General features: G+C 41.4%; 1 protein-coding gene across 1 annotated transcript in view; it reads right to left on the bottom strand.

Annotated features, from left to right (window-relative positions):
- Positions 1-372: 372 nt before the first annotated feature.
- Positions 373-24,815, bottom strand: part of LOC118244864 (bifunctional heparan sulfate N-deacetylase/N-sulfotransferase 4) — an 85,212-nt gene continuing 60,769 nt past the window's right edge. The window contains exons 6-13 of the mRNA XM_035540247.1: positions 13,909-14,091; positions 12,033-12,129; positions 10,508-10,631; positions 8,718-8,892; positions 7,372-7,542; positions 5,099-5,208; positions 752-854; positions 373-492 (exon numbers count right to left, since the gene is read on the bottom strand). Of these exons, the coding sequence (XP_035396140.1) occupies positions 373-492; positions 752-854; positions 5,099-5,208; positions 7,372-7,542; positions 8,718-8,892; positions 10,508-10,631; positions 12,033-12,129; positions 13,909-14,091 (1,083 nt within the window). The remainder of the gene's footprint in view (positions 493-751; positions 855-5,098; positions 5,209-7,371; positions 7,543-8,717; positions 8,893-10,507; positions 10,632-12,032; positions 12,130-13,908; positions 14,092-24,815) is intronic.

Genomic DNA, 24,815 nt, shown 5'->3' with positions numbered 1-24,815 from the left:
TTCCCATCCTTTGCTCATGTCCTGACAGACTGCAATTTGTCATATACACTGAAGTCAATCTGTCCTACATACAGTTTCTGGTACTTTCCAGTGAACAGAGGAACTAGACTATGCACGAATCCGGGTCTGGATAAAGAGTAATGCCACGTAGCTCCGTATTATTTCCTGGAAGCTGACAAAAGGGATCGATGCTAGTAACTGTCAGCACGTGCATATAAACAGTTGTCGGGGTTTTTTTATTCTTTTGTTTTTGTTTTTAATAGAAATAGCGTTATTCATGAGGTCCTCTACTGACGATCACAGGTGAGTCGGAGAAGCAAGGGGTTTCACGGTGAAGGAAATTGTCCTTAGCTGGTCCCCTGCCGTTGTGTGCTATCTGACTTTCTGCAGCTCCTGTCTCAGCCAGGAGGGCAGGGGTTGTCCCAGCCTGTGCAGCAGCTTGGACAGTTCCACATTGTGGTCTCGGTAGTAGCTCGACAGGAAAGCTCGGGACTGGGAGGAGTGAAAACAACACAAACAGTCAAACAAGGAAGCCCACCCCACCCCAGGTTTTGCTGCCTGGCAGCTGCACTCTGCTCCAAGACAGAGGCTCTTCTAGGGGGCAGTCTCCTCTCATTCAAAGCTCATTAAAAGCTTCTGGTTTTTAAATATAGCAAGCCAGTGAAATAATAAAAATATTTATATTTTAGGAGTCAAACACAGTGTGCATATTAAAACAGAATCTTAACTTAAATCTCTGCAAAGCCTTTACCTCTTGGTCCATGGGTGGGTATTTTCGACCTTTGCTTTTTCCCAGGCACTTTGTTTTCCCTCCTTCCAATAACTGGCACCAAAAGCCCTTTTGAGGGTCAAACCTATAAAGGATTATATTGCATGAAATATTTTACTACAGAAGAATCTCCCAGCTACAAAACCATCAGAGTTAGTCAACAACTATGGCTGGCCACATCTCTGGATGACGGAAATACTGAGAACAGGGTGGGAAACTGCTTTTCTCTCTTGGGAAAGCTCTGGGAATATAATATTGTCCACAAATTCACCTTAGGAGAGGCTCAAGGCAACAAGTTTTTCACACTGGACTTTACCTATGCTATCTATTTTTTATTCTACTATAACCCAGCATATAGGGTACATGTTTCAAGTGTTGCTCTATAGGACGCCAGTCACGGTCCTAAACCACAGCCTCAAGGACCTTACATGGTTCCTTTCCAGACCGTCACTCACATTTTGTCATCTGGTTTTGATTAGAGATTTTATCTATGACAGACTGCTCTGTGTGTCCAAGCAGGATGCTTAGGTTTTGATCAATTGACACTTGAACAAAGAACCTTTTGTTGGAAAATTACTGGCCAGGCCTTTTCCTGGAAGTATGCGCGCTGTATCCTCAAGAACATTATCACTGTGCTCAAGGAGAGCTCTCCACATGGCCAGCAGAAGCTGATTACATTGGAGGTCAGTACTGTTAATGGGAGAGAGGTTAAAAGGGGCAATCTGATCTATTTGCTGGCTTTGACAGACACAGACTCAATCCTTAAGTATATTTATATAGAAAATAGAGTGTGATTGTTGCAGGACAAAGATACTATGAGAAATATAATATTGAAATGCTTTATGTTGATTTCTGAGTGAAATAAGCAGTGCTTAGGTCTTCTGAAAGAACTGCTGGTTGTTTGTTGATAGCTTAACAGCACCTGAGAAGCTGGTTGTGCCATATCATTAAATCTAGATATCATTTTCATTCCAAAGAAGACATTAAAACATAAACTCTGTCTTAGCAATCTTATCTGAAATATGCAATTTGATTTTGATGTCTAAAATTCAAAGATATAGGAATTTTAGATTAAGGCATTAAAACACATTCACTAAGGAACGAACAACATGCAGTGTTAAGTTTTGAATTTATTGCTGTGGGACTTGCAGCATGCATAAAACATTGAGAAGGTCTGTGTTTCTGCTACTCAGCAGATGTTTGAAAAGGATGAAGTATAATTGGCTGGAACATGGAGTTAATTAGTTACAGACTACCTTTCTGCCCTGGGTCTGTCTGTATGACATGGGTGCACCTGTGATGTGCTGCTCTGCAGAATTGAACTAATTTCTGGAGAAGGGTGAACCTTCTTCACATTTATTTATTTTTTCTTGCCCAGCCTACTATTGCAGGCCTGACCCTTGTTTCCTAAATTGTTTCAGGAGCTGTATCAATTAAAAATAAATAAATCATTGATTAAATGGATATATTGATGATAGTCTCATTTCTACTTTGGCCTTTTCCATCTGCTCATTGCATACTGAAGTAGTTTAGCTGGCTTCCACTGATTTCCCAAGAGGAGAAGTAATGTAGTGTGCCGTGTAAAAGGAAAACTGCTAAACTATGCCCCAAACAATATTTCTGCCTCAGAATGAGCATATTGAACATTATTAAAAGGTGCAAATTCGGAGAGCAGGAGAGAAAGCTTTTCAGGATAAAGGAAAAAACATCCCAGGCTGAATTCAACCCATTGTGTTCAGGTATTTCAAGGTCTCAGGACTCCTGTAAACATAATTGGGCAGAATAGAAGAACGTGAACACTGCTTGCTTGTTTCCCTCTCCTAGCACTTTGTCTGGGTATCCCAGTGTATTCATATCAATGCTGTTATGTGTAAAAGCCTTTCAATATCAGTTGATTTTCCCCTTTGTTTTTTACTATTCGAACGAGAAGTGCAAGTCCTGCTTAGCAGTGTGTGGAAGTCATCTAATTGCTTGTCTCTGCTGCCCCTCTTGCTAACCTGGCATGACGTGCACTTCCCACCTCTGCTCTTTCCATGGTTTGACAAGTGGCTGGTGCTCTGGTCAGCCCCTTCCTTGTGCCTGCGTTAATGTTACTCTCCTGTAAGACGTTCACCTAATTACTCGGGGTGATGAACTTATTGCTCACTAGCATTTGCAGGACTAGGTCCTTAGGCTGCTTTGTGATGACTTCAAAAATCTGTGGTATGCAGTTATTAGACAGTAATGATGAAGAACGATCCCACGCAGTCCTTTTTACTTTGACAGTCCTAGGATAAGCCACTACATTGATTATTGCATTTTTCTCTTCCATCCTAAATCCATACAGATATGGAGGCTTCCACAACACATTTGCATTCTCGATGTCTCTAAACGGTGACTGCATAATTTTATAGATCTGTTTACAATACATTTTTTTCTGTCCAAACACATACGAGAAGCCAAATTTTTCCTGTTATGTGACTCCACTGACTTTAATTTAGTTAAAGAAAGGAAGATATATGGATGTGGGTGTGTATTTTTAAAAGCATAGCAGAAGGCACTGCAGATGTGCAGCAGCAGTTGTTCAAACACCAGTAGTTCAGCTGTGTATTCCTCTTGTATTTCCTCCACTTCAGAAACCAATGACTTAAAAAATAACACTCTGAAATCCAAAATTTCTCCTCTAGAAAAAGACTTCGGCGCAGCAACATTCTTGAGACTCAGACAATAGCAAGCACTCAACTCACAGTTTATACCTGCTATGTAAGTATAACCTGCCCAGTGGAGGAGACATTGAAGACGTAGATGGAGAGGAGGCAATGTGGGGTAGGAGGAGGCTCAGTGGCCTCGTTTTCCAGCAGTTTTCCTAACATCAGCCTACAGGAAGGCGAGGCACAGCCTTTCCTATGTACCACCCCCTGCCATGGCCGTGGGGCACTGCCGTGGGCTGGAGGCTGGGCTGGTGCTCTGTGCTTGTGCACCGGTTGGGAGCAGCCTCCACTGTGGCACGAGGCTCCTCATCCCACTGAGTCCCAGCACCCCCCCCCAGCACAGCTCCTCACAGCTCTGGCCATGATGACAAGATGCTCCTTATACGAAGAGGGTCCGTGCAAAAGCTTCTTACAATTTTCTGCCAGACTAGGAGGGGAGAGATAAATTCAGCCCACTCCTGCCTCTGCAGAGGCTGTCTTCCTGCAGGGAATTGAAATACGTCAAAGAGGGTGCCACACAGACCATTAATCCTCTTTCATGGGGAAAGCCTTATCCTCCTGGTGGCAAGAATGAGAAATATGATCCGGGCTCATCACAGCTGCCTTTGCTAGATCCGAAGCAGAGGCCGTGGGAAGTCAATCAAAAGGCTTTCACTTTGTGCTGGGGACCTTGATTTGGGCTCCTGCAGAGCACTACAGTCTCAGCACTGGCACCCCAGCCCATGAACAATCAGGCTGCTTGCTCGGTCTGAGGGTTTCCAGCTTCACAGGTAAATCTGAGCTTCCCCCCATGCCCCAGGAGCTTTGCTTGTGCCTGGCACTTCCAGGCTATATATCTCCCAGTGCTGGCTTGTAATTGCACCAAACCGTAAGCATACAGACTGAACTTGTCCATGCCACGTGCCTGGCTGCTACCAGGTAAGAAGGCAGCAAAACTGGCCCAACCACTTGTGAAAATAGGATTAGGGAATGGTATATTTGGTCTCCCTTAAAAGCAAACAAACAGAGAAACCGTGCAAGCAAATTAATCCTATCGTACTGAATACTTCTCTCTTAATCTCTGTCGTTAGGCTTCTCCATAAATGTGACAAAAATGTTAAAACTAATCTTTTCACAGCTGGCACTAGGTGGTCTTCTGCTTCTGGAGACTGTCCTAAGGTTCAACAGTGAAATTTGCAAATGCATGCTGAGCTCTTACATGAACAATTCATGTTGATTGAACCCACATTTTAACCAGTGCAGCAGCTAGGAGAGCAGAACAAGGTGCCCATAGAAAACATGTCTTGGGCATCTCTGGTTGAACACCCAAACTTAGCAGATATGTTTTTACATGAACATGGGCCTTATTCTGTGTCTAATACAAACTATTGAGCAGTCATTTGCTCTGTATGTTGTGTGATGTAGAATTTGCATGTGGAAATGCATGCAGTCATGCAATTAAGTTCTGTAGTGTATTATATGCATGCAAGTTAAGGGGAGACTGGATGTGTATTAAACATAACTGTAAACAAAACCCAGGCTTTGCAAAATTGTTTTTCTTGTGTCTTTTGTTTTGTTTGTAATTAATGATCAACTGATCTTGGTAGGAGGGGATGTACACTGTGTTTCCATAGGGCAGATGTTAAAGGAACAGACTCACGTTAGAGCTTCAGAGTAATTGTAATGAGGAGAGACTCCAAGAAACTTCTGCACTTCATCCATCACAGTAGCTGGGTCGCTTCTTAGCTGCTGTCCATCAATAATTAGCAACTGTAGGAACAAATATGCCAGCCATTTAGAAACAGGACTAAGGTTAACTAAATAATGACATTATTTCCCTTTTGTGACCTTACTTGTGACATTAACATTTGATTTTGCACAGCATTAATAACAATCGTATGGGTGAACTTTTTTTAGATTTGCTTTTGTACTTTATTCTGTTCAATGTGTATAGGTGGGCACCCTCTAACTCTGTGTGTGCTGTTGTTCAGATGAAAGAGTTAAATCTCACAAGCCGAACCTGATTCCCAGAGAATTCTGAGTAAAAGAGATAAGGAAGGAATGTAAAAACATTGCAAAGATTTACAGTGTGTCCACAGAAAATCTGGCATGGAATACGAAAATGATAAAAAAACTCATGTATGTCTTCGAATTAAATGCTCAGAAGCTATACAATTAAAGGTTCAAAAGTGATATTGTGGCAATTTAATTCAGAATTACCACCAGCCTGTCAACTGTACAGACTTGCAAAATTGTTAGCAAAGGGCTTTTTTTTTTTTGCTTTTTTTTTTTTTAAATTAAAGATTGATGTGATGTAAAGGTACATTGACCTCCACAAGCAAATGTTAAGAGTTTGTATCAAAAGTCTCCTGGAGTACCAGGCGGCATTGCTAATAACTATTCTGGATGGATGTGTTTTATATTTATCGTGAAGGCTTATTATGAATTATTAAGTTTTTGAGTGCACAGGCCGAGTGAATGCACATTACTGAGTGCCCATTAGTAAGCACCGTGAGTGCACTCTCTGCGCACCTTATTAAGAATGAGTGCATTTTGTTGTGTATCTTGTAAAATTAATCACTACAACTATTAAACATGAGTGGTTACCGGTTTTACAAGAAATATGTCAATGTGCCCCTGCATGTTTAATAAGAGGAATGCATTTGCTCTTCGCTGCTGCAGCAGACTGAGAGAAATCTTCATGAGAGGTTGCAGCAGCCCAGGGTGAGGGCGGATAAGGAGCGCAGGTAGTGGGGCATGGGATGCTAGGCACGCTTTGCATGCTCTGAGTTTCCCAGGACAGCCTGTTCTCCTCGGAGCAACAAGCTGGGACGTGGAGAGGAGATGGGAGGAGATGTGCCCTGTTAGCTCCTGGGGACACCCTTGCTGCAAGCTGTGCTGCTTTGGGCAGTACTCCTTTCCCATTGAGGAAAGAGAAGGATGGCCAGAGATGAAAGAAGAAGGTAAATGACTGAGACTTTCTGCTTGTTACTGGAAATGGGATTGACCTGCTTCTCCTTTTTGTAGTACAGCTGAGACTGTATAAAAGGAAAACTGAGGATTACAAACAGACAGAGCTTGTATTTCTTGTTTTTTTCCTTTTTTTTTCCTCAGTCCCTGAAAAGATAAGCAATGCTCAGTTCTACCTCCATACAGCAAAATCTTGTCCCACATGAAGCAAGCTTTGGGGATACTTGTGCATTGTGCTTATTCACTAAAAACCCTTTTACAAATTTTCTTACAACAGACAGACATATAATCTGTGCAGTGGGGCATATACACAGGTAAAGAGTGCCCCTGCATATGTTTTGTAGTACTAAAGCATTTGTTTTAGGTTTATATCTGGAAACAATTTTTTTTTTTTAGTAATAGGAATATTGTTTAGGCCTCTTTACTCAAAAATTTCATGGAAAACATTATAAAACACAATTTGATAAAACATCTGAAGGAAGATGGGGCAAGAGAAAGAATTTCTGCTCTAACACTGAGAAGGGCTAATCCCCTATCAGAATCAAACAAATGTGAAATTTTCTATGAAAGGGAGTGAGTGGGAGAGGGAATGAAATTTCTTTTTAGAAAAAGCCTTGGCATTTTCTAAATGAATTTGTCAAACCTTCCCACATCATCTCATGCTGCATCCATCTGCTTGTTTCTTGAGACCCAGAAGCCTTGAAAATCCTGGAGGGAAGATCTTAAGCCCCCCAGCAAGCCCATGTGGCCACAGGTCATAGTTTTCCTGTTGCATTTTATCTGTCAGAAGACAGAAAAAATCAACACATTTCTGGTAAATGCTCTGATCTTGACAAATCTGTTCTTCCTAATGGCTAGGAGTTCCAGTGGGAAGTATCCTGTCACCTCTAATGATGAGGCCGTACTCATTTTGGGACACTCTGAGGGCTGATGAGCTTGTTGAAATAACAGGTTGGAAATTACCTGTGAAGCTGGGTAGTGAGTTAGCCATCGTTCGATGTGGACAGCATACCATCCGGGTGTCAGGCACCTCTTCTGGAGAGTCCTTATCTCTGAGGGTGCCCAGTGGCCTGACGTTATGACTTCATAAAAATTGAATTTCAGGGCAGCAGGGTCCTCATGGGATCGCTGATGCTAATGGGAGATATTTAGACACATGTCACAGTGACCCTGAAGATTAAGCCATGATCAAAGAGAAAAAGAACAAATTGCTCTGGTACTTCTAACTCCCATGAAGAGGGAAAACATGTCTCCTAACGGCCTCCTTTCCAATACACCCTGTAACTCTCCTCTCACGTGGCCATGACCAGCCTGTCCTTAGCCCAGAATTCGCAACGTGCCGAGGGATGAAGGCTGCGGCTGCCCCGCTCTGCATCTCCGCCTGCCTCATGCTGGAGCCCCGGGCACGAAGAGAGCTGAGGAGGCAAGCTCTGCCAAAGCAGACGCAATGTTTTTCTGCTCTGCATCTCGCTTTGGCATTCGTAAAGGTGCAAATGAGATATTTAAAAGGGAGCAAATTGCAGTCCTAAGCCATGTTTTATTTCTTGTAGAACTCTTGATAACAATATCAGAAATGGTGTACTTTATGCTTATGGTAAGATTATTCATTTGTGTCCTTTTTAACACAGCTTTTAGTATTTCTGTCATTTGTATAACTCTACACCATATTTTGCATGCTTAAATGACTCTTTAAAAAACAGCATACAGACTTGCTTATGGAGAGGTGTGGACTCAGTAAAAGGCATGAAAGAGCCTCCTAGAGTTTCCTAGGAAAACTGACAGACTTTTTTTTGTTTCCAAGGAGAGAAAAACATAAACAAAAACAAAACAATAACAAACCCTACTCCACAGACACAGCTCATTTTAACTCCTTGGAAACTTTAGAAGGCATTGCATACATTTGTACACTACTGCATGTTGCTTAGCCTGGAAACTGGAGGACTGGATGAGGTACCAGATTCTCAGCATAAAAAGCTCTGATTTTCTAGCTAGGCCATGCTTATTTTCCCCAGTGCATCTCCCTGGGTAAGGAGCATCACTTTTCCTCCACGCAGTGTCAACTGTAATTGAGATTAAACTGTTTGTTTACAGCTAGTGGCAGCTCTGTGCTGAGAAGTTTCATCATTTATGACACCGGTGTCACAGGTGCCAACTGCAAAAGATGGCATTCAGCATCCTTCCACTTCTACACAGTGCAAACGCTTTGCAATAAATCCCGTTCTTTCTCAAGGGCACAAATTCCCACTGATGCTGGGCATCATCCCCTGCTGTTGATTTCACTGTTCGTTTCTTTAAGGCAAGGTCCGTACCTGGTACCAGGAGTACGCCCGATCAGATGGGTCAATGAGGATGGTGATGATCTTGGCCTTGGGAATGAGGGAAGCAGCTCGTTTAGGCGCTTCCTCAGAATGGAAATAGTTGGCACTTTTCTCAAAGAGGAGGTTAGTGGTGATGTTGGAAGGAGTGGGGAAGAAATCCATGTACCTGGGAGGCAAAGAAACTAATTAGAACAAGCAGTGTCATAAATGATCGTCCACATCCCATTTCATTGTAGGTGAAAAGGTGGATTTTCAGCCGTAATTCACAACAAGCAAAATTAAATTTCTCAGCTCACTCCAGAACTGGAATAGGGGGAAGAGAACTTGGCTCTCAGATAGTACTGGTAATAGCTAAAGCCTCCATGAAGTCAGGTAATTAGGTTTTTCCTTTGATGGATGGGATTTTTGCTAATAAGTTCAGTGTCAGAGGGAGATCTCACCAGTTTGGAGTGAGTTCAGTTTTAACTGCAGAAAAAAAATGGGCAAAGCTTCAAAATGTCAACTATTTAATTTTAACATTGTTGGAATATTTCATCTTGGAACTGACAAGTCTTTTCTCTTAGACATTTTCAGGAAGCAAGATTTTAATTTTGTCTTTGAATGGTCTTTTCCACTGAAAATTGATTGGAAGTAAAAATGTATAATATAGGAAGTTCAATCAAAAGTGTGAAGAATTCAAATGAAGCGTAAAATAAAATTGTTTTGGAGGCATTTTTTGGTCCCTTTAGTTTGGCTGAGCACTCTGTGAGCTTCCTGTTTTAGTGTGGCTAGCTGTTTTTGTGTACTTTCTATGGAAGTAAAGTATGTGGGACCTCACCCTGTGCACACAACCCTACTAACCTCTGAGCCTACAGGCCAGTCTCAGCGAAATGTGGCAGAAGGGGTCTCAGCAAAGCCAGCCTCTTCCACTATGTTGTGTGCACAGGGCTGCAGAGGAGAACCCCCATCACCACCATGGAAGAGAGAAGTACCTTGATGGAAGCTTGCACTCTCACAGCGTTTTTGGGGAAGAAAGGCTGGTTCATGAGGCTCCCTGCTGCCCCAGCCACTGCCACACTGGTGGGGCAAGCCCTGCTCTCCCAGCCCTGCTCCTCCTGCTCCTTCTCCTTGTGTAGTACACCATATACTCCATGGTAGCTATCTGCAAGCTCTTTCCTTAAGCAGTATGAAAAATAAATGAGAAGCATTTCTTTCTCCTCCTTTTTCATGACACCTTGAAAAAGATTAATCTGTTTCTACGTAGTGTGATGTTTGTCTTGTATTTCAGTTTTCATACAAAGATGAAGAGTGCCATTCCCTGGGGAAACAAAAGCCTTACAAAATGTTTTTCTTAAGCAAAAATAGTTAAAGCAATGTTTAAAAATTGTAATAGGAGTATCAGCTGAATTTTTTATGGAGGCCTTTTTTTCTCATGAGAAGCTGAACCTTATTTCATGAAAAGCACCGTTTGAAGAAAAGGAGTGTAATTCAGCCCCTTCAAAATTGATGCAGCTATGAAAAGACAGAGATGCTGTTCATTATTAAGACAGACATTGAAACTGAGCTTGCTATTGTATTCATTTGTGGAAAAAAAAAAAGAAAAAGAGAATTTGTGACTGTAATATCTAAGGACTTGATTAAATGTCCCATCATTACAAATTAGTTTCTCATTCTCTCTGATAATGCCAAGCATAACAAATTCATCCAATAATTATGTAGATGTCACACATGCTTCTGTAATTGTTTCATTGTGTTTTAAAGTGCATTAATAATGGACACTTCTTTTTTGTTATTCTTCTTACCAGTCAATACCCTTGTGATAGTTGTTTCCATTGAAGAACTGAACTTCTTCAAAAGTTTTTGGACTAGGGAGATTACTGATGATGGAAGGATGCATCAGAAGAAATAAATAAAGTGCTGTTGTTCCTACAACACAAAGAAATAGCATTAAGAAACAGAAAAAAACACCATTGACTTTTTTTTTTTCATTTAAGAAAGTACTTCTAAATCAATTCACACTGAAATATACAGGACAATTAGAAAGACTACCTTTTTATAAGAAAATTTCCTATTGATGGAAGGCACAAGGTGTTTTTAGAGGGAGTGGGGAGTATGTGCAGATTTCTTCTGTGCTCATTAAATTTTTCCCAGTTCCAGACTCTGAATTCTGCTCTCTGGGGCAGGCATGATACTGCTGGTGCTGACATTGCTTGCATGCTTGCCTATTTATTTATCCAGTGATGGAATTTGGGCTGGTTTGTTTTTAAATCATTTACATGCACAAATATTTCAAAAGTACTAATTGTGGAATTATATTTCTGTTGCTCCCAGAACCACACTTCTATCCTCTGTGTATTTTTCCTGGGTTTCCTGGGGTTGTTGAGGAAGAAAAACTTGTTCAAGTCTTTCAAGTGACATTGTGTATTTTGTCTATATTGTCTATCTGCCAAAAAACCTGCATGTAATAAGTGTGCTTTAAAATTCCAGTAACGATAACTTTTTGTTGTTATTTGTTTGTTAAGAAACAACTGAAAATGTTATATATTGTTAAATGAAATTTCAGGAGAATGTGTCTTTCAAATTGCTCTTCAATGATTTTATGCTACGCAAGCTATCATTGGGCTATGAATCAAGACCTGCTGTCTCTTTGTCACTGTCACAGAATTTCTATATAATCTTGGATTAGTCATTTATTTCCCTGCCTCAACATCCACTTTCTGCAATACGTCAACAACAGTAATAGCTACCTTGGGAGTGGGAATGTGTGGCTTAATTTAAATAATGCCCTGAGACCCCCAGAGGCCTGAAAGGTGGTAAATGTGTTGACTGTCAATTAGGGTCTCAAACGGTGGGGACGTAATTTGTCAAATAACTTAATAACAAACTTAACTTAGGGCACCCTGACAGCATGTTTCTTTATGGTGGAAGTTCGCATTGCTTTCTCCTGTGTTGTCCTGTGGTGGGCTGAATCCAGAAGTGACAGTAGCTGTATATAGCTATCATGTACCAGTGCCGTGGCCTTTCCAGCTTTCGCTCCCCAAGGCTTGTGTCAGCTGGCTTTGAAAGTGCAAAAGTACTCTAATTGAAGCCACCAACCACATGGTGCAATTCTGTGTGTTATTCTCATCTATGGCCGCCCTTTAGCAGTCGGTGTGCAAGGCAGGTGTACACACAGGCTGCTCATCGCCGGGACGGGGCTGCCAGAATTGCTGATTGTCGCATCCTTGGGGGTTCCGGGATTTCAGCACCTTCACTGACAGCAAGAGCCAGCCCTGGAAAGCATTGGAGCAGCAAGCCGGCACGGTCCCAGCTGTCATTACTTCTTACCTGTTTTCTGGGGTCCAATCACAAGAAATTTGGGTAGATGGTCACATGTTTTGTCCCTGGACCAAATATCCCTGTGTCGTTTATCGTCACATGGATTCTGAAGGTGAAAAAAGACATCTGTGTACATCATGCCAGGGATGTCCTAAATGTTTTGTATGCATGTGAGACTTTGTAGGATCTATACCTTATGCAGTAACACCAGTGCCTTACACAAAATAGTAAAATCCCATATTTCCCCATAAGAGTTTATTCCTGCCAAATATTGAGGTCACTGGTAGGGATCCATAGAAGCCACCCATTGTGGCAGGTACTTGAGCGTTCAGGTACTCAGACACCAAGCCCCTCAATATCATCCAGGACTGATCCTTACAGGGGTCCCAGAGAAGTCAGTAAAGCTAAACAGCTTTGCAAATACTGGAAGGGAAGGATCCATGTCAAAATCCACACCCTCTGTGACTACTGCATTTCCTTCTCTCTGTTAGTCCAGCCATCTTCATCAACTTGGAGTCTATAGGCATGTAGGTATGCAGGCATGTGGTCCCTTTGACTAAAATATAATGGTTTTGCATGACTGAGGATTAAGTTCAGTCATAAGTGAAAAAAATAAGAAAATGAAAAAAAAAAGATTAACACTTTGATTTAATCACGTTTTCATTTGACGTTAGAATGGAAACCTCTGTTTGAATACCTTGAAGGCATTACTTTCCAAAGTGACAAAATGGTTTCAGATACATAGTACTTTTAGTGCCAATTTTAATTTACATAAAAACCCAAAAAGAAGGATGAAATAGAAATGTGGGATATTACTGATCTCCTTATCTTTCTACTACCCGTGAATGCAAAATAAAAATGTGTGAACAAAAGACCCCACAGGAAAGGTTAGGACTGACGGTTCTTTAAAGCAGTTAGCGTATGGATCCTGCTTTTGCATGGTATTGCCTGGTAACAGAAGATACAGTTTGCTAGTGAATAAAGTTAGCAAAATATAATGGAGACAATCATTAAGTGATGTGAATTGCTACAGCTCCACTAAACTCAATGGGAATATTATCGATTTATACTTCTTTTGCATCTGGGCCAACAATACTAGGGAAATTTTTTGCTCCTTTGTACCAGTGTAAGCCTGAAATAACTGCATGGATCTCCATGGTGTCACTCTGGATTCAAGCCTGCATAGCTAAAAGCACAGTGCTTTTCATGCACATCATATTCTGAATAAGAGAAGAGCCAGACATATACAACAATGATTAGGAAATTACAGTGCCAAGATTGCAAGCAGCACTGTTGTGCATTTACAACAGAGACAGAAAATGGCCACTGGTGGGCTGTGCAGAAACCCTTCTCCTTTCTTAAAATAGCAGCCTATTCTGCAGCACTGACCGCTCCACCATCCCTTCTCCTTGCTGCTTTAGTGAAGGGGGTCCAGGTGGTGTGAAATCCTTGAAGCAGCAGTGATGCAACACTGGTGACTCCCCATCGATGGGTACAAGGGGTCTGCGTTGTTTGCCCTGGGGTAGCACTTGCTACGAGCTGCCTGTGCTCATCTTGCTGGTAGTGTGCCATGATTAGTTAACACAGCGTGATGCATCAGCAAAGCTACAGAAGGGAGGGGAGTTGAGAAGAGAGGAGAGGAGGAAAGCTTTCTCTCAAGTGTATGGCAGTTAGTTGCTTTTAAACGTGCCTGATTTGGGGCGAGTGGAAGCTAACCCATTTCTAGTCAAAAGAAGTGGTCTTTCAAGAGAATTTAAATAACCTAAACAGGCATACTGGAAGAAATAACACATTTTAATGTGAAGCAGGCTTCTTAATTTAAGTTTTTTTTTCAGGAGAAGATCCTTATTCCAACAAACAGTGCAATCGGAGGCTGTGACGTTACCTGCCAAAGAGGGTCCGTCTGCTCAGGGAAGAGCTCAAAGTACTTGTGTGCCAGCTGGAGTGGGGGCAGTGTCTGCAGTTTCAGGTTTGTCGAGCTCTTCACAAAGCTGGCCAGGTTCGCAAAGGTGTATAGCCCCAGGCGGTCGTTCCCATAATTAGACAAATGGGTCATGAAGATGCTGATCTAGGAGAGAAGAGAAGCCTTTTAGTCATAGGACATCAGGGGATGGCAGCATCTGCCTGGAAGGGCAATCATGGGGCTCTCAGGATCTCAGCCAATCCCTATTTCCCCCACCCCAAAACAATAAAAAAGGAGAAGGTTGAGCTGGTCCTACTTGCTAATCCGTCTGCCAGCTTCAAGCCTAGACTTTGCCATATGTGCACCATGTCTTTAAATTACCCCTTCTCATCTCAGCGGATGGTACTCACTCATGGGCTCTCCACTGACTGGCATTCAGGAGATACATTAGGAGATTCTTTATTCTTCTGGTTTGATTTCTTTTGACAAACCACACAGAAATAGTTTCTTGCATGGCCCTGTTTGCTTCCCTGTGCTATGGGGTGTGGGTTTATGCCACGAGCTCAGATGGGGGGGGGGGGGGGGGGGGGGGTGCAGCACTGTGTTGCTTCCCAGAGCACCAGCCTTCTTCCTCAGATGGGCAGGCAAGGATTAATTCCAGAGCTGCTGTTTACAGGATTAACACAAAAATCTGACTAATATGCTGTCTCCTCCAAATTCAGGGTTGACCAGTTTGTTTAAAATGGAAGATAAAAAAAATCTGAAATATAAAACTTTCAAGCATTTATGGAGGATGATAGCTGAATATCAGTGTCACTGATTTCTCCTCAAAGGCAATAAAACTTCTGTCTTTTTACCAGTCTTATTATGGTTCTCCTTTACATGGAGAACTTTATATCTGCTGCTTTGTAGATCTCATCATTTATTTCTGAGGGATAAAGAGAAGAATTTGTAAGAATAATGTGCAGAAGATATTTCTCAGTATTTTCTTTAGACAAGGTGATCAAACTCAGTTTCAGCACTGCAAAGGTCTGCTTTACCTGTAGGTTGTCATTATTTAGCTTTCTGCAGATGCTGTAAAACAGGGCATTGTTATTTGTCTGTTTTGATCAGTGCACTGGCCTCAGATAGGATGCATAGTGAAAGTGGAATTTAGTTACACTGTTATGGAGATATTACATCATAGTGATAACTAAAGTATATATATATATACATATATTTCCAGCAACAGCTCTGAAGCTGACAATCAATAATATCCAGAAGATCACAGAAAGTAAGTACTAACTAATGTGACTACAGCAATTAAAAAAAAGGCATGTCAGGCAGTGAGCTTCCTAACAACACCATGCTTCAAGGAGTCTTTAATGTGAAGTAAAAAACAAATTATAATGACAATTACAGCAAACTCCAGAATACAGTGGTGAGAAATTTAGGATTTTGCCATTGTACCTCAATGCAGGAATTTTGGGAAAAGTGAAATAAAGCCTTGTGCGTTCAGTGATCACTTTTGGTACTGGCTTTCTGCATTCAGTGATCACTCTTGGTAATGCATCCAGAGTCCATAAGAGTTTCACTTTTCCCAAAGTGTTGTGCAGCTGCTGCAGCTGCGAATTTCATAGGACAGATGAAGAATCTATACAAGTGCAGTGTCTTCACCGTCCTTACACGTGAAGTCCTCCTTCACATGAAGTTTAAACTATCTCCATATAGGATGTATTTATGGATGACTTTTATGGAAATGCCCTTTCATGGAACTCCTGAAGCCTGAGAGCAAAACGTGGCCTGAGCCAGACCCCTAATGATGAGAAGTAACAACGCTGAAAAACAGGTGTTAGCCTGTGAAAGGTCAGATTCCCCTCATGTTCAGGTTTTATGTTCTCGTTTTATATGGCCAGCTCATGTGTACTCTGCAAGACGACAGACATGGCTCCATTTGACTTCAGGTTGGACTTGACTCAGAAGAGGAACATAGGCTCAGTGCTCCATGGCTGAAGACTAGCATGAGAAATAGCCAGCCTGCTAAACCCCTTAGGTTACCTGCATAACCTAGTCAGGATGCAAGTCTGCAGGCAGGGATGGGAGGGTTGCATCTTTTGGAGTTTTTAGGTTCTGAAGCACCTGAATATGAAGAGGTTAGTCATCAGCAGTGAGGACTCCTGTTTCACAAGTAAAGTGCTTGCTTTACAGCTGGATATCTATGGCCAGGTGAGTCTTCTCTTGCATGATCAGGAAGGGGAACTGACAGCACAGCTGAGGGCTGTTGGTAGCGGGTGTGAGCTTATAAAGTGCAGGAGAAGGTTCCAGCCACCTTCCAGGCTGGCAGTGGGGGGTGTTTGGTTGTCAGCAGACTCAGAGTGCTCAGGTCAGTGAACTTTTTGTCTCTGTCTGGAGTGAAGCTGGGAGTAGTTTGAGTAGCGTCTTGTACATGACCTAGGCAGGGTCAAGGGTTTTTAGGCTTTTTTTTTTTTTTTTTTTGAGGTCTGAAGCATAAACTAGGCATGCTGGAGATGCCGAAGTGTATGGGCTGTATTGGCACCCAGGTCTCTGAGTTTGTCCTGGAATTGTGTGTCTCAGCAGGGTGGCAGCTGGGCACCCCAGCAGCTGAACTGCTGGGAGGTGGTAGGCCTCAAAACTAGGGTTGTCCTGCTTAAAATGGCTGCCAAGTGCCCAGGTGCTTCTCAGGAGGGCTGTTACCAGTAATCCATGTGGATGGTCCTCCTGATTGCTAAGAGCTTTCTGAAACAAACCACTGGTACCACCTGAAAGTTAAGCTCACCCTTCACCATGCTGTTCTACTTTTCAGAATAACCACACAACAAAAAGCCACAAGCTTTCCACTTTCACCATCTTGTTCTGCCACCCTGGTGCTTCTTTAAGCATCAGCCCACAATATTTAAAAACATGTCCATTAGTTTGTTAGATTATTTATGAGGCTTTTAGTACTTCTATAAGGTGAAGATGGATGGAGCTTAGGAGAAATTGTCCCTTATGGCCCATCTGCGGCATGTTTGCACTGTGCCTATTTTATTCCACACAAGGTAATTTATTCTTCACTTTTATTCTGTTCTAAGCCTCCTTTGAGCAAAGATTGGCAACTGTACAAGATATTTTTTTTCATCTGCCTTACTTGGTGGATTTCAGTGCTTATGCATTTTACGAGTGAAAAAGTTTAACAAAACTGAACATTAAAATTGTTTTAGACTTTATGCATGTCCATATGTTGTACCCAAGAAACCTATAAACAAGGTAGTTTTCTTCTTTTCTTTGGGTTTCCAGTCTACTGGCCTTTTCTGAATATGTCTCCCCTCCAAGAATGCATGCAAACCCTTTCAGATCTAGAGCCCAGCTCCTAAAAATGTGTTAAGTGCTTCCTACAAACTATTTAGAAATGATGAGAAGGAAAACACTTGTAGGAAATGTCAATAGAGAAGATCATCTTGTCTCTGTTTTCCATTTTTTGTTAAGTACCAAAGCACCTGTCAATGACAACATTATTGTAGCAATTTAATATTATTGCAGCAAATAACATAGGCAGATTTATGTTATAAATAAATCTACTTGCTCTTTTTGCTTATTTACACTTGAATTTGGGCAAGACTTTTTATGTAAAAATGTACTTATTGGGGATAGGTATCAGTTTATTTCAAGAGTTTCATTAGGCTTCTCTCCAGTCCAAAAGACCCAGTTGATCGCTCTTTATAGAGTCAAAGGATCTTAGCTCTCAACTTCTTTTGCTCCTTTGATCTTGTTTAAAGTGAAGAAAGCAAATGTGATGTTTTATACACTGATAAAACTGTATCTAATTCTTTGCCATCTGCCTCCAAATCTTTTGAGAGAAAAGACTTGATGGGTTTTAACTGTTCATGTTTAGAGCTTGGATGGACACAAGTCTGTTTTCCTGCTGATGCTTCAATATATAGCCTAGAAATGTGCTGAGCAAGCATAATGTTGCTGCATGCCTTGGGGCTGGCACTATGATGCACAACACGGCTGCACTGCTTTGCTGTGCTGTTTTGATCAACACAGAAGGGAATCAGCCTAATGGGCAGGAGTGAGGAAACCACTGAAAGCCAATGAATGTCCCTTCCTGTAGCGCTGCAAGCAAAATTGGGGAATAAAAGAGAGAAGACCATGTTTCTATACTTCCCGTGACAAAAAGCAAGATACAACACAGCCTGACAATAACTAGCAGCCAGCACTTTGTCAAGGCGGGGTAGTGCTTTTAGGAGGGAGGCAGGACGCTGCTTGTGCAGCAGTGCAAAGGCAATCAATGGCTTCAGATTCCTGAGGCTACAGAAAGGGCCCTGGCTGCACTGCGTTGCTCTTAGGGTTAAACAAGTATAAACAATGTGTGTTAATAAATGTGCAGAGATGCTGAATACAATCCCTTACTATTAGTATACAGTCTATAGTCAAAGAGATATGTGAAACAGGGTTGGTTGTGAATCACTTTGCTGGTTATGTTGCCTTACCAAGGAGCTAGAACACAGACACTTGGTAGGAGAGCAGCGTTCAGACAATGCTGCAGTTCGTACGGATGCAGTATCTCATTAGCTTTGGCAATTCCCTTCTCCCTCTGTAACTGATCAATAATATTTTGAGGCCTAAAGGGGAGAGAATGCTAAAGGTGTAGGCAGGAAACTTTTTGCTTTTTTCTTTCTGCCATTCACCCTCTGATCCTGATCTCACTTGCTGCTTCTCTCTCATACTCTATAATACATTTTTTCTCAAAATCACTTTGCCTCCTCTTTTGTCAGGCCCTTTTGTTACAGAAACATTCATTTTATTTTCTTAATCCCCCATTTTATTGTATGCAGATAAGAAACATCTACAGCTTTTTAGCTGAAAGCTATGGCTTTCAAAGACTTGTATAGAAAAGGGGAATTTGGAGACTTACATTTTGGTGGTGACAAAACTGAGGCATGAAGGGATGGTGTCATTTGCAGAGAATTAATCAGTGTGCTAATGAAAGATTAGGAAAAGGAAAGCAGATAACCTTTGATTCACCTCCATATCTGCTGGACAGAAAGGCAAGCACTGTCTCCTCTGAAGAAGAGAATTGCTGTTAGGTTCAATTTGAATGGGTAGACTTCTCTGTATAAAGGGATTTTACCCATCTAGTGACAAATACCTGGAGTCAGCATTGTAAAGTCAATGGGATTTCTCTTCTTAAGCCTGTCCCTCATTTAGGGAGATGAGTTAACATGAAATCCTCTCCCCGAAGAGCAACAGATCTTTAAGGGCTGAAGTCATTGGCATGAACTGCCCTATGTATATTTCTGTAAATGTGTTTATGCAAAATATTCGATCTTTAATCCTGCTTTTTGTTGCTCAGCACTGCAACTGTTCAAATCAGTGCAGGACCAGGTGGCCCCATCAGAGTGGCTGGAGCTGGCACAGCATGTGTTGCACCAGTGGCCATAGGATACTGTAGCGGGGTTGGTACCCTGTGTGGGGTGAGCCATTCGGCACTTCCGGGAGCATCTTATTTATACCTATATAAAATGGGAATGAATGGAGAGATGTAGTCCACCAGCTGGAAATTCCAATTTTACTATTGTAACAGCCTTTCTTTCTCCTTGTTTCTTTTGCCTACTCTGTTAACATTTCAAGTAGGTGCACAATTGTCTGTAACTTTTATCTTCTCTACAAGAAAGAGGTGAGAGGACAGCAGTGGTCATAAATTTCTCAGACCAATTGTTCCGGTAATATGCCATTCTGGTAGGTAAATCATATTTTTTTCCATTAGGTTGGATGGACAGAGGGGAAAGGATTTTTTACATCTCTATCTGACAGGATCCAACAGAAGCTACATCCTACATCTGTATATTTACCAGCTTCTCTGCTTGTAAGTCATAATATTTGGTTAGCGTGTTATTAACAAACCTGAACTGTTGTGACCCAAGACAGCTGAGTATGCAAACAGCTCCTCCGGAGCAGAGAAGCTGTCAGCAGCTCCCCAGGCAGCAGGGCTGGGGCGGCTGCTCCGGCAGGGAACAGGCAGCTCCTGTTGTATTTCAAAGCACAGTCAGATGATGACCCATTTTTCTTCCCTTTGAAAGCTTGCCAGGCTAATTAAAAAGACAACACCCCCAAGCAGAGGGTAATTAATGCAGGGTGCAAACTTCTGGGGCTAGTGAAAGGGGGCTGGGGGCTTCATGCACAGCTGGATTTGGCAGGCAAGGCTTTCTATAGTGGCTCACCCAACACCAGCCACTGGTGGGTGATGCCAAGCATCCTTCCCTGCAGCAGGCTTCCCTGGGCCTTCTCCTGCTGCACCAGGGCACTCTGGCAGGGTCAGGTCTAGAAATGTGTAGTGGATAATCCTGGGGCCCCTTGGTGTCTGGCTGATGGGAGGTGCTGGCATGGTATGTTAAAGAAATGAGGATAAGCAAGCAGGGTGGGAGGGGGCTCCTGCTACCTGTAAAAATCTGGTGCTTCCTTATGTATCTATGTAAATGTAAAATAATATCTGGATTTGCTAGTAGGGTAAAAGGCTTGTTTCCAAAATTATTGGAATATCAACCTTTGCTTTATCTACTTGAAGTACCCAGAAACTGCATTCTCTGCTCGGTTAACTCTTTCTCCAGAAGCACAGCCCCATGTACCTATTCAAGAATAATATGGATGTTTATTTCCTTCAGGAACTGCAAAACTCAGCACAGTCTTAACTAAAAGGAGTCACAACTATGTTATAACATACCTGATTAACATGAATAGACTGATTTTTTTTGTTAATTTTAACAGTTGCTTTGTTTAGTAATATGCAGAATGAGAACAGTTGTCAAATAACCCAATAGAAACACTTTGTAAAGCTAATGAAGTCTTACCAATATGCATGCTCACAGTAATATTGTGTTATGTATTTGAATTGCTGGGTAAAATCTTCCAGTTTATATCGCAGGGTATAATGATGATTAGGTCTAGAAATTGTACCTTTTAACTCTCCATTAACAATGTGCTTTTGCTAAGCACTGTGTAGCTAAGTGCCATCTCCTAAAATATCAGAGGAAGGTCTGTTTACTATAGTGTACTTGGACATGGGAATTTGTGTTTCTACAACTGTAGATATGACCTCAGGTATATTGGTAACTGTACAGCTTTGACTACACAATTCTGTCACCTCAGCTTGTGTTCAGACTTGTCTCCAAGCTCCTGGGTTGTGACTCTGTGTTATTGCAATGCCAGAAAAAAATCAGTATCTCATTGGGAAACTACTGCAGAGCTCACATCTTTGTCCTGCTTTCCTGCCAGCAGTTTTTTGGGCAAAGATTGCCTCTCTGTCTCTAGAGGGCACTAGGATGCTAGTCTACTCTAAACCAGCAATTTATATTTGCCTTTTTGGGAGGATCATCCCAGAGAACTGTAGACCACTGTAGAACCTGAAGCGTAGACATAATTTTAAAGAAAATTTGGCAAAAATAAGCTGAACTCTAGTGGGATTTTTAGCCTGGCTGGGTGATCCACATCATGCTACCAGCAGCCAGGTAGCTATGAAAATCCCATTAGCTACATTTTCAGGGGCTTCAATTCCTTTGCGCATGTGACATCAGGAACACAAATATACCGAGTATCAAAGTGAACTGACTTCCTAAAACAGGGCCCTGTTGCTTTTGGATCTTCATCCTCTGTGTGCTTGCATTTGTTTACTACAGGATTTTGTTCACATGCAACTTTGAGTGCAGGAATGTCTGGTGCTTCACTTCAAAGCTGTATCTTTAGGAGACTGAGGGTAAATTCCACCCTCAGCTAGTGTAAATCCCTCCAGCATGACTGAAATGTGCAGCTATGTTATTTGTATAGGAACTGATATTAAATACGGTTGCTTCCTGTGTGTATCCCAGAAGCCTTGTGTTCCATAGCTGACAATATCATTGCTATCTTAGCTAATTAAAAATTATGAAATTATCACAAAGCTTCTGGTTTCTGCTTGCAAATAACGCGCCTGTGTACTAGAAGAGAAATTCCTGGGAAAAGGGCTGTTAGTGCTCCAGCGTCCAGCTGAAGTGTACTCCACCAACCTCCCTGGTACAGTGTAGTGGGAATCAAATACTGGCTGATACCTTCACATTGATATTTGAAACCGTGCCTAGCCATCAATCTCCTGTTTGCAGGGAAAGTCGATGACAAAAGTTATTTATAAATAATGTGCTCTACCTCATCCTATCTCACCTGTTTGAAAAAAAGCAGAAGAAATCTTAGTCCCTTCCTCCAGGTCATGCCCCTGCACTGACCCTTTGCTAGCAAGCCCAGGCACAGAGGCAGGTCTCACACATGTATCCTCCCTCCTCTAAGAGGAACTTGTTTTGCTCTTAGTTTAACAGCCTTTTCTCTTGCTTCTGCACCTCTTAAATGAAATTTAGTGAGAAGGAAGGAGTGAATTCATGTAAAATAAACTAGGGTTATAGTTCAACGTTGCACATGTTGGGAAATGTATGGTGCAAGCATCCCATTATTGTAGAAAGTTGGTAGCATATTTACTGCTCTTCTGTTCCTCTTGCATGAATATTTCCCAGAAAAAATGAATTTTGCTATTCTTTTTTCATTGCGCTTGGAAAATGCTATACAGTTGCTCCAAGAGCAAACTCTCATAATTGGATCTAGATGGCAGCATGTTGTATTTCTGAATGCGTAAATGGCATGTCATGGCTGAGAAATGCAAAACTGTCAAGTGTCCATTTACTAATACCAAGTAGCTCTATGCTAGGCTGACCACAGAAATACCTCGTTCAGTTTCAAGTGTTCAATGTATTTCACATCCTGACAGCCTCCTATTATGAATTGCAGACTTTTCTTGTACCTTATGAGCCAGAGCCCCCTTGACTGATAATGAATCCCAGAATGCTTGGGCCCTTAATGCAGCTGTTTGTGCAGTAGCGCAAAAAGGAAGCTAGAGCTGAGATTTTTGTGTTGACAAAGCACTGATTTTAATAATGACAAATTGTTTCTCTATAATTCAGCAGTATTCATATTCATGACCCTCCTGCTACTAAGTAAAGTCATCTATATGTCTGAAAATCACCTTTTTTACTTTTACTCTTCCCACTCTGCACATCTTTTTATATTCTAGCATTTTTGACAGGATAATCAAATATTTTCCAAATATGATATCTCTAAAGAAAGCAGCAAAAGCAATGTTTGGGAAGAAACATTTTTGACTTTGATTGAAGGGGAAACAAAAATGTTGAATGGCATTACTTCCTATATATATACACTTTACAGTGGTTGTATTCCACCCAAAGTGCTCCCAGTGCTGGGAGGGGAAGCCATTGTTGATCAGTGGTGTTACATGGCTTTGAGAGAACGATACCAATGCTGTAGTGTGTCTCTTATTCTAACATTCTTTACTCAAAAAGAAAAATTGTCTTTTACCTGGGAAAGCTTTCTACTTTTCTATTATTTAGTGGGTATGATTATACATAAATTCTTTATTATTGACAGAAAACTCCTGTGCGTTGTTCCTTTCCCTGTGTGAATAAAGTTGCTATTATTCTTTCTTATTTTTTTTCTAATATCTATCCAAGTCTCACTTCTTAAAGGTTAATCATGACCACATTTCAATATAGCAACAGTTTCCCATGTTATATACATCTTTGATACGCCTGATGCCTCTGGTCCTTGATGAAGAAAACTAGGTGGTTCCACTCCATTAATTAGATTTTTTGTAAGTCCTGTAATTGTCTTTTTACTACTTTTAAGGGTGTACACTCGCAGCCTGGAAAAAAAAAGTTGCTTTTGACTTTATGCTATCAGTGTAAAGCTGCATTAGGGCAGAAAACTTAAATGGATTTTTTATGTCTGTTCATTCAGCACACTTGTATAAGAGATCAGCAGTACATCTAATTGTGGGCAAAGCTCAATGGATTCTGCACAAACACCATGCTATAAGTTGCACCTGTGGGCCCTGTGAGGTCTTTGCAAAATCTAGAGCAATTCAATCCTGTTATTAAAAAACAAAAAACAAACAAACAAAAAAAAACATTTTATGTGAAAGTCATGATATAGGGATTTGTTTTGTTGGTATTTGTGTTCTCATTGAAAATACTTAAACTTTCCCTCTCAGAAAAAAAAAAAAATCTATTCAGTTTAGGCTCAAGAATAAACACAACTTCAAATTACAAAAACAGACCAGATGAAAAAGGATTTGTGTACTATTGTCTCAAGTCAGATCTGTACACAAACTTTCTGAAAGAAAATGAAAGTATCATTAAAGAAGCAGCTCTGAGAAGGCTCACATTGTTTTAGTCTCCAGATTTCAACGATGATCAAAGAGTTTGTATAAGGAGGTAGCTCTCAGTAATGCATTTCCTTGACTTTGTACAGTGCGTGCTCTTTGTTAACTTCTATCAAGCAACTGCATAATGCTGGTTGAGGTTGTCAACCTTCTTAGCTATAATCCTTTGCAGATCAAAATCAGTATAGCTTCAATTATTTTGTGCCAATTAATTTGAATATTCTTTGGCAACAGTTGAGGGTACCAAGCTATATTCTGCTCTGACTGGCTTTATCTACAGCAACTTGTGAAGTTCTCCCTATTACTGCACTGGAGTAATAATAGCTCTTCCTTACTGTTATTGACGATACATATACTGTCCTGATATTACCGCTGTCACAATAGAAGGTCTGGTTTGATTCAGCAGGTGAATGACCACACTGGGCTAGTCCAAGGTCCTCCACAATACCTACATAGTGCTCTTTTAAGCCTTATATTTACCACAACATGGTTAAAAATGCAGAATAATTGTAATTAGTTATGCTATAAGGGAAGGGGAAAGAGGCCATGGGTCAATACTGTTTTTCGTGGGGCAGAGTAGTCTGACATGGGCTGTGGATGGAGGAAAGCCTGGCATATGAAGGTTGACTGTTTCAGCTGATGAAACTGATTGCTC

This window comes from Cygnus atratus, chromosome 4, assembly GCF_013377495.2.
Source record: "Cygnus atratus isolate AKBS03 ecotype Queensland, Australia chromosome 4, CAtr_DNAZoo_HiC_assembly, whole genome shotgun sequence".
NCBI classification, from domain to species: domain Eukaryota; kingdom Metazoa; phylum Chordata; class Aves; order Anseriformes; family Anatidae; genus Cygnus; species Cygnus atratus.
The sequence above is the reverse complement of the archived record's forward strand: the minus strand, read 5'-3'. Positions and strand labels throughout refer to the sequence as shown.